The 12,266-nt window shown below is 33.5% G+C and overlaps 1 protein-coding gene across 1 annotated transcript in view; it reads right to left on the bottom strand.

Moving 5' to 3' along the window:
• Nucleotides 1-12,266, bottom strand: part of RIMS2 (regulating synaptic membrane exocytosis 2) — a 626,602-nt gene that overhangs the window by 180,866 nt on the left and 433,470 nt on the right. Inside the window, exons 27-28 of the mRNA XM_033842900.2 lie at nt 4,774-4,953; nt 3,759-3,868 (exon numbers count right to left, since the gene is read on the bottom strand). Coding sequence (XP_033698791.1) covers nt 3,759-3,868; nt 4,774-4,953 — 290 coding nt within the window. The remainder of the gene's footprint in view (nt 1-3,758; nt 3,869-4,773; nt 4,954-12,266) is intronic.

The following is a 12,266-nucleotide window of genomic DNA, read 5'->3' as shown; positions in this document are numbered from 1 at the left end:
TAAGGCTGGGGTAAAGGATAAGTATAAATCTTAGTGAGAGGCATTGTCTATAACTTCAGTTTGATTTAAACAATAAGGAGAATGTTCAAACGGGTAAATTAAATACCCTGATAATTTACGTAGCTAGCTCATGTAATATCTTTCCACTAATAACTTTAAGTAATTATTTTAAAATTAGTACTGAACAATCTGTTTTTTATTCTGTATTTATAAATTTGGAGCCTAAAGTCTTACGTGAAATAGAAAAGTCATACTTCTAAAACATTTGATTATTTATTTTGGACACACAGTCAAACACACCTGCCTTGACCTCTTCACCCTGCTTTTCTCCCCCCTGCTCTTCCACATGCTCAGTTACTTCATTAACTTCTGTATATGCAAAAGTAAAAGTAAAGAAAAGGATAAGACCAGATATGCACATCTGTTACTCTTAAGTAAAACAAAACAACAAATTTCAAATTATTCATGATATGAGTGATAATAAGGAGACAAATAGATTATTTTTAATGAGTTTCTGACATGTTATGAAAGCACATAAGTATACTGTTAATAAATTATCTTACTGTCTCCTTTTATGATAACTTTCATTTAAAAAAGAAATTGTGGCCCATGAGTATTTGTAATATATAGTAACTGTAAGACAGGCAAAATACTTCATCTATAAACTTGATATACTCTTAGAAAAATAAGACTATATAACTTTTCTTCTAGAGAAACAAAAAATAATATTATAAACTCGTTTTTATTTTTATAAAATGCCAGCACATCAAAGTTAGGGGTAAATTAAAAATAATAATGCCTTACGGTTGTTTAGTACATTGTACTTTCATTATATTGTTTCGATTTTCTCTGACTCTCAGACAAAAAGAAGATGACTAATACTGTACCACTGTCAAGACCAACATATGTAAGGTTTTAAATTAATTAACAGACTAAAATATATCCCAGGTCAAAAGGAATTAAATTAGGACTTGTTCATTTTTCAGCTATTGAACAGGATCAGAAAATAAACATGTCATTTCTTTGATTCTAAAACAGTGTCACAAAATTATAAAGTCTGAAAACTTTTTAAGAGATAATCCAAACATAATTCAATTTAGACCATTAATCCATAGTCAAATTTGGGTTATACCTTTAACTTCAGTTAGAAGCTGAAGACTTCTAAAGGAGATATTATATATTGCCTTTAAAGCTAAAGAAAAGATACAATCATGTATCCGCTGGAGTCTTCATATCAATATTTATGAAAACACTGCTAAAATCATTCATACTTTTAAGCAAAAGAAAACAACCAAAACTCCCCAAATCCTTTTATTTCATACTGGAAGGAATAAGAGAGGTTTTTGACTCTCCTCTCTTTTATTTATAAAAATGGAAAAGTCACAATTAGAGACATTATAGGAAAACTGTGGTTTTTATGGATTCTATAGGGCAAAACCAGATAGAAAATAGAATGTTTGTTGACAAGCCCATGAAAAACTTCCCTGACCTTCAATATCAGCATTTTTTTTTAAAATATCAGCTTTAATGTCAGTTTTTTTGGTATATTTATTATTACAAAGAATGGGACAACTAATATCTCAATGGACTATTGCTACAGAAGATATTAAAACTGAATTTAGAAAAAAATATGGCATGAATTATGTTTCTGACTTCATATTCCAACAAATGATGTCAAAACTCTATCTTTAAAAATTGTGGGGAGAGAAGACAAAAGATTCTGTATGTATTACAGAACTTTCCTTATGGAAAGTACTTTTAAAATTATACACTCCCATTTTTATGTAAATAATTGACAACTATAGAAATGCTAATATCTTTTTATCAGGCTGTATAACAGACCATTAGTCACGATAGCACTGAGTTGTTTACAATTATAGTTCACAGTACATAGTAAATAAAAAGGACCACAAAATAGGAGTTGATAAATCATTCAGCTACAACTAACAAGATCACAACTTGTTCTAAGTTATGTATGGCAATAAAAGTACTGCTGCTCAAATGCAATGCACTTAAAAATGTGTTACAAATATGAATTTTACTATAAACATATATAGAATTACAAGATTATTTTAATGGTACTTTTTACACTATTTGAAGTAGCTTTTCAATTTGTAAATAAATATTTCATGCATTCATTCAACAACTCTTTACTGAAGGCCTATAATGTGCCAGGCATTATTCTATGTGCTGGAGATTCATCAGTAAATAAAACAGTTAACAATTCTTCAAAGTTACAAAGTCAATTGCAGAATTCTATAATCAGCAGAGGAATTTTTACTGTCCTGGTAAATGTATGACACTCCATATATCATGATTCAATATTTTCTCTTGAGTCATAATGTAGCACTGACAATCAAACTGTACATATTTAACTTTGTTACACTATAAACAGTCTTGCTACAACATGAAAAATGATGCAGGAAATACAAAGCACAATCACTATCTAATGCAATAACTTTCTTTTCTAGAAAGCCAAATTTAATAATTGAAAGATCATCATAAATACAAAATGAAATATATGATGATAAATATAACTAGACTAGGTGTACATCCTCAATGACATAAACACAGACTGCAATTGATATCTTTGGTTAAAGTCTTACACAAAACATCAAATTCTATTTAAAAAGCAAATTTTTTAAAAAAGAAAATTTTACCTTGTGATTTAAAAGAAGTTAAATTCTTTGCATTCTTACCTGATTGAATCAAAAAATTTAACTCCTTTGTATATTTTCCAAGTAAGACAAAAGTCAAATACTTTACTGGAATCATAAAACAAAGTAATTTTACTGTAATAAAGGTCTATACAGTGGAGGGACATCAATTGCAGTTGGGTTTATTTTTGCTCACATAACCCCTAAAAAGGCTGTCAGCACAAAACAAACCCTCCTTTATGTACAGACCTTCATAAGGTTCTATCTCCTTGACTCCATTGTCTAGGAAAAACAAAATAATAAAACAAAAAAGGGAACCAAAGCACAGGGGTTAAAAACAACAGAAATTTCCAAAGGCACAGAATGTATCATCTATTAAAGAAAAGTTAAATGGTGACTTAAATGTGTTTGTTGGTTTGTTTGTTTTGGTAAAGCACATCCAATTACCAAATAAAGGGACCATTTTTTAAAATGACATTAAAAATTATTATATTTTATCATCCATGCTTTTAGAGGCCCTTTATCCAAGAATTTACAGATGTCTGGGGAGTACGTTCATCTGTGTGTAAGCAAATAGTGCTTCTTATGCAAAAATTTGAAAGTATTAAAGGTATCAGTACAACATGCATCTTTCTTGTATATTCATGATTACCTTTTTCTGGTACTCCAGTTTTGAGAAGGATCACCATTGTTGTGCATCAGCTAACCAGTCCTTTGCAGTGTGTGAAAATTGATTTGGCTAGTTACTAATAAACTTTATGTAACTATCAACAATTACATAAACTTAGTTGTAGCAAAGAAACATCACCCAACTGCTTATTTAAGAGCATTAAGTTTACTTCTTAAAATGCATTTATTAAAGTTTGAAAAATGTGCAAGAGCAATAATGATAGGTTATTTTTGCCTGCAAAGATTATAAAATTTAAATGCAAAATATATAATATTTATAAATATATTTATAAATATAACTACTAGTAAATGCAGCTAAGATATTCCACTGACAAAAGAAGAAAGCTAACACAAAGGTAGTGGAAAAGAATCTTGATTCACCTTAGCTTCCATGGGTATTTCCTATATGACACAAATAGAAATAAAACTTACTTCTCTCCAATGTTCCCTTTGGTGGAAGTTGTGGGAGTTGACGGCCCCTTCGTCCTGCCACTGGAGTACTTGATGGGCTTGTTTGGACAGACCCAGTACGAGGGTGAGACCTACAAGATATATCATTAATATTCATTTTTCAATAGAATGAGTTAAAACACTTTTAACACATTTGGTTCATATGACAGCTGTATGGTGCAATTTTAAAGAGGTTTAGCTGCTGATTAAAAGGTTAGGAAAGTAGGACAAAATATGGATATTTGAATGATTATCTAAATAGCAAAAGATGTTTATACTTTTATGTAATATGCATACATACACAGATACATGCACACAAAACCCTACAGTAAAATCCATGGAATTGTTAATGTAGATCAGTATTCTATCCATATGAAAGCAAGAAGAGAATTCTGCAGCTCAAAAAAATGAAAGGTAATGCTTACATTTCTTTCTACCAGATTTCAAATTCTTAACACTAACCTCCCTCCCTTGATCCTAAGAGATTTTTGCTCAGGCTTATATTAGATATCCCTTTATTAGAAATTATCTCACAAGACTACAAATAAAACCCTGAACAATTCAAAATTCAGCTAAAGAAGATATTGGTTAATACATGATATTAGTATTGATAGAAAGAAACTAAAAATCTAGTTTTATTTATTGTCATTATGATGATTATTCCAAAAGTGATGTCTAATGGACACAAACAATTTCTCATTCTGTAGGAGAACATGATAGTCATGAGGTGCATTATGTGGGGATTTACCCAGGACTCCTGATAAATGAGAAATCACAAAACAAATGAGGTCAGGACAGTTAATAAACAAATTACAATGGCAGTCACACACTATTATATCCGCTGAATATAAATAGTGTGCTTACACTGAAAAGGTTAGTGTCGATTGTTATTAGTGATCAGCCAAGGATGATAGAAGAGACCACTTAGCTGCTGGGAAAGTAAAATGGTGTGCTGGTGGGGCAAAGGGGAAGTTAGTCTGATTGATTTGTCTTTCACCTCGATAAGGCAGGTGAAGGAGGGGCAGATCTTCCAGTCATTAATGAAGGCATCGACCTCATGAGGTTTGTATCAGGACGTTCAGTGGATCGGGAGCGGGTGGCTGTCCGCTCTAGGAGAGGCCGTTGTTCTGTTGATCTGGATCTGTGATATGGCTGTCTATCTGCTGCTTCACAATCCCTGAAACGTTAGTCAAAAAGCAGCTCAGTTGATCTTTAGTGCCCTTCTGCTATTTTGTTATGATGCATCAAACTGATTTTGAAAAAGGTAATTGTTTAAAATTATTGAGTATGGAAAAAAAATGTTCTCTTCCCCAACGTATTCTGAGTAAATTCTCACTAAACTTCGTAAGAACTTTTAAGGAACCAACGTCTGCCTTTAATAGCAATTCCCAGTGAAGACAATAGGAGTTGCTCAGTTATAATAAAAAAAAAAACTGTTTTCCAAAATGAATTGTCTAAATGGAACATGTGAAATATGTGAAGTATTCTAATGTTTGAAAAGAATTCTTTGACTTTTCCTAACATTTTCAAAAGAGAAAAGAAAACCATAAAAGCACGAATTCTCAAGTCCCTAAGCCTGTTTATTAGTATACCAACTAAGATATAAAATGGCTGTCAGCACAATCATCGTGTATTGATACACCAAAACATTCAAACAGCAGAATCAAAATGTTACGAGAAAGCTGTGCAACTTTGCAGTCTGTAGCCATATTTAAACATGGTCCAAGGCTTCCCTGGTGGCGCAGTGGTTGAGAGTCCGCCTGCTGATGCAGGGGACACGGGTTCGTGTCCCGGTCCGGGAAGATCCCACGTGCCGCGGAGCGGCTGGGCCCGTGAGCCGTGGCCGCTGAGCCTGCGCATCCGGAGCCTGTACTCCGCAACGGGAGAGGCCACAGCAGTGAGAGGCCCGCGTACCGCAAAACAAAAAAACAAAAAAAACAAAAAAACATGGTCCACAAGAAAAATCACTGTATAGAAAAGGAGTTAATCAACCAATCTATGTCATTTATCTCAGTGCAGTTTAGCAATGCCAACCAACACAATTCAGGATGGGTATTAATTGATTGAAATAATAATGGTTCTGAAACAATGTGATTTCACATAATTTGACCACAAATAAATCTAACATCAAAACCTAATCCTTCTTAAAAGTAGCAGACTTAAATGAATAACCTATCAATACTAATTTTTGTATCTCTGGAGTCTAGCATAATGCTTTTACATCTAACATGTAATCAGTAAATGTCTCCTAACACCAGCCCCACTATGTATGGAACAACCCAAAAAACACTAGCTTTGGCTCTAGAACTCCAAAGTAACACATACTCCAAAGTATACTTCAAATGAAACTATTATCCCTGCATGTAGTTGTAACCACAGCAATGGAAATGTTTATATATTATAGACAGTAAAGAAAGCAGTAGTCTCCCTCAAGATTAATGTATTAAGGACTTCCACTTTACCTATAAATTCTCTCAATCTTATTTTTGATAATGAAAAATACAAGCAATTAAAGAAAAATAAGAAAAGAAATGACACAATTTCCCAAATGTAAGTAATTACGTGGCATATTGGACCAGTAGGCATTAGATTAGATGACTTTAGGAACTGGATACTGGATTTACTCTACAACGTTACCTTGTGATTATCTTACACTTTCAATTCATAGGGTAACATGTAAGGCAAATAATTTTTTAACTATTTTTAAGTCCATGTACTATAATATGATTGATTTCTTAAGAATTTAGTTTTTTTATAAGTGTATCCAGAATATGTGAAAAGAAGCTGAGATTAAATGTAAATACATATACAATATTCAATTACTAGTCAAAGAGAGAAATGAAAAGGCAACCTGATAGTGTAAGAAATCATAATTCTATTTTTGTTCCTGAAAATTTATTTTAGAAAGAACACTCCTCTTTAGAAATAAATATGCTCAGGACTTCCCTCGTGGCATAGTGGTTAAGAATCTACCTGCCAATGTAGGGGATACAGGTTTGATCCCTGGGCCGGGAAGATCCCACATGCCGCGGAGCAAATAGGCCCATGCACCACAATTACTGAGCCTGAGCTCTAGAGCTCGCGAGCCACAACTATTGAGCCCACGTGCCACAACTACTGAAGCCCACGTGCCTAGAGTCCACACAGTGCAATGAAGAGTAGCCCCCGCTCACTGCAACTAGAGAAAGCCCATGCACAGCAACAAAGACCCAATGCAGCCCAAAATAAATAAATAAATAAATTTATTTTAAAAAAAGAGGGCTTTCCTGGTGGCGCAGTGGTTGAGAGTCTGCCTGCCGATGCAGGGGACACGGGTTCATGCCCCGGTCCGGGAAGATCCCACATGCCGTGGAGTGGCTAGGCCCGTGAGCCATGGCCGCTGAGCCTGCGCGTCCGGAGCCTGTGCTCCGCAACGGGAGAAGCCACAGCAGTGAGAGGCCCGCGTACCGCAAAAAAAAAAAAAAAAAAAAAAAAAAGAAAAAGAAAAAAAAAGAAAGAAAGAAATACGCTCAATATTTGTTAAATGTTGTTGGTGTACATATCTTTGAATATATTCAACACAATAGGTAACCAGAATCAAAGGGATGTATATACCTTAGATTCCTTAAAACCTATTTTTGGAAAGTATCAATCTTTAATTTATTTTCATATTTCCTATTATCTTAAATTAGTAATAAACTTATTTCATTACATAACATGTAGTAACACAACTTTCTGGAATATCTATGACTATCCCAACAGAAAATTAAGCTAATATTTCACTTGTTTATGCAAAATTTGATTTATTCTGATTCCACCAAGTAATTTTTCCGAGTGGAACGTGAAATATCAGGATATACACTTACACTTCTTTGACACTATATTTTAATAATTGAAATATATAATCGTGAGTGAAATCCAGAGAATTATTTCAAATGTGTTGCTAAGTTCTATGTCCTTGAAAGGATACTATTATTTTTACAGCAAACAGGTCACTCTTTAGGAAATATTCCTTAAAAAAACTCTTTAGTGAAAACATTGTTTGAAGATTATAATCAATGTTTTAAATATTACTTATATTTTCTTTCCATATTCATCAATAATATGAATTATATGATTTCCATAGTGTGAAATGAAAATTGTTTAATAAGTGGAACATGACAAGAACCACAGTAGAAGGTAGAAATTTACGGAAATGTTCCACCACAGTTAAGGGGAGGGGAAAGCTTTCATATTTTAAACTTTGATAACACAGTAGAAGGTCAAGATAGGCTCCTGCTCCCACAGTTGGGTAAGAAAAGGTCTTACTAGGTGAGAACTAAGATTATTGCTGAGAAAATCGAAAGCAGCAATGCCTAAGTCTCATATATAATACCCAGCTTCATAGCAGGTTCTTTAAGGAGCTGAGATATAAAACTTGCCAACTTCCACCCAAATTCTTAGTGAGTTTTAATTTTAAGGTAAGAACTTATAAATAATTAATTTTGAATAGTAGCAACTGAGGCATGGGAAATAATAGATAACCGTTTGCAAGGCATAAAATATTTAAGTGTTTACCTGGGTTTCTGAATTTGGGGTCTATCTTTCAATGTAAATAGTTTCCTTTGTGATCCTACTTATTTACTTTATTTTACCTTATGTATTTCAAAATATTATTCTAAAAAGGGTAAACAGATTTTACAAGACTGACAAAATCAAGCCATATACAAGTTAGGAAACACTGACCTGTATATTTAAATCTTTCTTAGGTAAATAATTTGGTTGTCTTTTAAAAGTGATTTAATATCTGTCAGAATTCTATTCTTAAATAGTTTACATTTTCTGATATATATGTTTATAATAGTTCAGAGTTTGTATGTGCCATTTACCTGGATAGATACAGATTATAGCTCTGCTTATTTAGTGGCTGCTATTCCAAACTGCAAGCATTTGCAGAGGATACTCCACAAATAGAGCTAATTCATATTTTTTTAAACCACAGAATTTATTTTCTTACAGCTCTGGAGCCTGGAAGTTCAAGATCAAGTAGTTGGCAGGGTTGGTTTCTCCTTAAACTTCTCTCCTCGGCTGGTACATGGCTGTCTTCTCCCTGTGTCTTCACATCTTTTTTTTTTTTAACATCTTTACTGGAGTATAATTGCTTTACAATGGTGTGTTAGCTTCTGCTTTATAACAAAGTGAATCAGCTATACATATACATATATCTCCATATCTCCTCCCTCTTGCGTCTCCCTCCCACCCTCCGAATCTCACCCCTCTAGGTGGTCACAAAGCACTGAGCTGATCTCCCTGTGCTATGGGGCTGCTTCCCACTAGCTATCTATTTTACATTTGGTAGTGTATATATGTCCATGTCACTCTCTCACTTTGTCCCAGCTTACCCTTCCCCCTCCCCATGTCCTCAAGTTCATTCTCTATGTCTGTGTCTTTATTCCTGTCCTGCCCCTAGGTTCTTCAGAACCATTTTTTTTCCTTTTTAGATTCCATATATATGTGTTAGCATACGGTATTTGTTTTTCTCTTTCTGACTTACTTCACTGTGTATGACAGACTCTGGGTCCATCCACCTCACTACAAATAACTCAATTTCGTTTCTTTTTATGGCTGAGTAATATTCCATTGTATATACGTGCCACATCTTTATCCATTCACCTGTCGATGGACACTTAGGTTGCTTCCATGTCCTGGCTATTGTAAATAGAGCTGCAGTAAACATTGTGGTACATGACTCTTTTTGAATTATATTGACTGACACTACTGAAACAAGACCCAGTATTGTAACAACCCAGCTTTAAAAGCATATGATAGTACATGCAGATTTGATGAGGATTTCTAAGGGAAAAATCATTTTATAATGATCAAGTGAAGTTGTACGTTTTCAATCATTTTTCCTCTCGTATAGTCGCCTTTGAAAGATTTTTTAATTTCCAGGTATCTGGCACAGCTTCCTACTTATTTCATCACCTTTGCTACTTACTTCTCCTAGTCTCAAAGTACATGGGAGTTATGCAGCGTAACAGAAAAGAATAGGCCAGTGAGCATTTTCTTTCACTTATATACAACCATTGCAATGATACAACTCCAGATCAACATAAGCTCAATGTAGACTATCTCTCTAAATACGATAGAAGAATACTAAAAAAGTGAAAAACAAACATCACAGTGCTTCAAAGTATTATTCAGATATCAATGAAAATTGTCCTAGAATGTAACTCAGACTTTAGAGTCTATGTTAAATCAGACAGACTTATTTTGCATTTATACTGTAAAGATAAGTAAATGTAATAGGGTTTTTTTAAAATATACTTGTAAAAAGTAAAGCTACTTAGGAATTACTATTTTTTCTTTTTTATAAAGAAATTATTTCTTTATAAAGCTGAAATCTTAAAAATAAATTTGGATGTATCTCTGAAGGACAAGAAGTATAATCTCATGTTTGGGGCAAGAAATGACTTCCCTACATCTATATTATGTAATATAGTAAGCTGATTAACAGCAGCAGCATTATACTTTGGATAAAACACCTTCAACGTTTAGAGATTGTCTGAGCATTAGCTGCATAATTGAAGAAATAAATATATTACAGAATTTTAAAATGAGATATTTTAGGGTAATTAATATAAAATATGTTATATATTTGTATAACATATCAAGTAATTTACAGCAATTATATGATTCAACTCTATAATTTTCATGGTCATCATATTGTGCAAGGTACAGTTTAACTTTTTAAAAACTCTATATTATTTTAGCATTGCTTCCAAAATTATTTTAGCATTGCTTCCAAAGTTAAGAGAATTGCAAGTACATAAAATACCATGGTAGTAAGTACATATTCAGAAATACTTATTTACCATGTATATGAAGAGTAATATTTTATTATTTTGGAGGAAGATAGATTACTTTTCCTTGGGCATGACAGCATTTTTTTTTTTTTACAGAACATTTCTGTTCAGTTAAACATTAAATTCTGTATGTTAGTTAAAAGTAAATGATTTTATTCAAAAATAACAGCAATATCTAGGGTCAGCCAAGTTAATAACAATCTAACATGTGAAAATGGTAATAATACACATATTGATGAGAGAAACCAAACACTTTTAATGTAGAAAAACATGTTACTATTTCTCATAACCCTATTTTATCAACAAAAAGAGAAGTAAAGTGTTCCCTTATCTATAGAAGTATTTTCTAAAAAATAGTCAATGTTGGAAACAGCAAGAAGAAAAGATTACCCCAATTTTGTCCAGAACAATAAAGATATATTGTATTAGTAGACATGCACACACAGAAACATGTGAAATATAAATATCTTGAGGATATTTTGAGTATTTTATTAGTAGTTATAGCAGTTATAGTAGTTATAATTCTCAATGTTATTTCATTTTTACTTCAAAAATAGCAGAAACAAAACAAATAAGCAAGATTATTTACTCAGCAACTACAGCAAATTAATACATCTTTAAAATATGTTTTTTGGGGGCTTCCCTGGTGGCACAGTGGTTGAGAGTCCGCCTGCCGATGCAGGGGACACGGGTTCGTGCCCCGGTCCGGGAAGATCCCACATGCCGCGGAGCGGCTGGGCCGGTGAGCCATGGCCACTGAGCCTGCGCGTCTGGAGCCTGTGCTCCGCAATGGGAGGGGCCACAACAGTGAGCGGCCCGCGTATCGCAAAAAATATATATATATATATATGTTTTTTCAAAATCCTGAGAGATGATATAATTATCACCTATCTATAAAATTCTTATTTTACTAAATAGTTTCCGTTTTCAGTGGATGTTGAAGTATAATACCATTTTGTTAACTGTAAGAAATTCAAGTTATCTCACTAAAGCATTGATAGTATGTTTTCCCTTCCCAGGTCCTCAAAGATTCCATAAAATAACAAACATCTTAAAGATGTTATCTCTAAAGAACCAAATTATGCATTGCTATTGTATGACATGAGTAAATGTGATTAGGCATATTCCTCACTCTAGAATACCTGAGTGCCATGTTCAAAAGTTTCACTGGTCAACTTTGAACAATTCACTAGCATTTCTTTTGTTTGCTAGTTTTACATGGATAGTGGAAACTCCTCATATACACTGCTGCCTGCTGCCCCTAGCTGTTACTTCATAATGTCAGTTCAAATCACATAGAGGTAGTAGTCAGAGGACTGATTAATCCCCTCCTAAATACACATACATACACACAGAACAAAAGGTATGCATATTTTCAGGCACAAATACTATCTGCCTCAGTCACTAATGATGACATGATGTCTAACAGTCAAAATTACTAGAAACACCAAAAAGCAAGAAAGATGAGTCCCACTGTCAAGAGACAAAGCAATCAACAGAGTCAGACTCAGCTAGGACACATGTTGGGACTATCAGGCAGGGAATTTAAAATATTATATGATTCGCATGTTAAAGACTATCTTAGAAAGGATGGACAATATCTCCTGCATGAAAAGCTGAAGAAATATCAGCAGATAGACGGCAACCATAAAAAAGAGTCAAATGG

The sequence above is a fragment of the Tursiops truncatus genome, chromosome 17 (assembly GCF_011762595.2).
Source record: "Tursiops truncatus isolate mTurTru1 chromosome 17, mTurTru1.mat.Y, whole genome shotgun sequence".
Classification (NCBI taxonomy): Eukaryota; Metazoa; Chordata; class Mammalia; order Artiodactyla; family Delphinidae; genus Tursiops; species Tursiops truncatus.
This window is presented reverse-complemented; position numbering and strand designations above follow the sequence as displayed.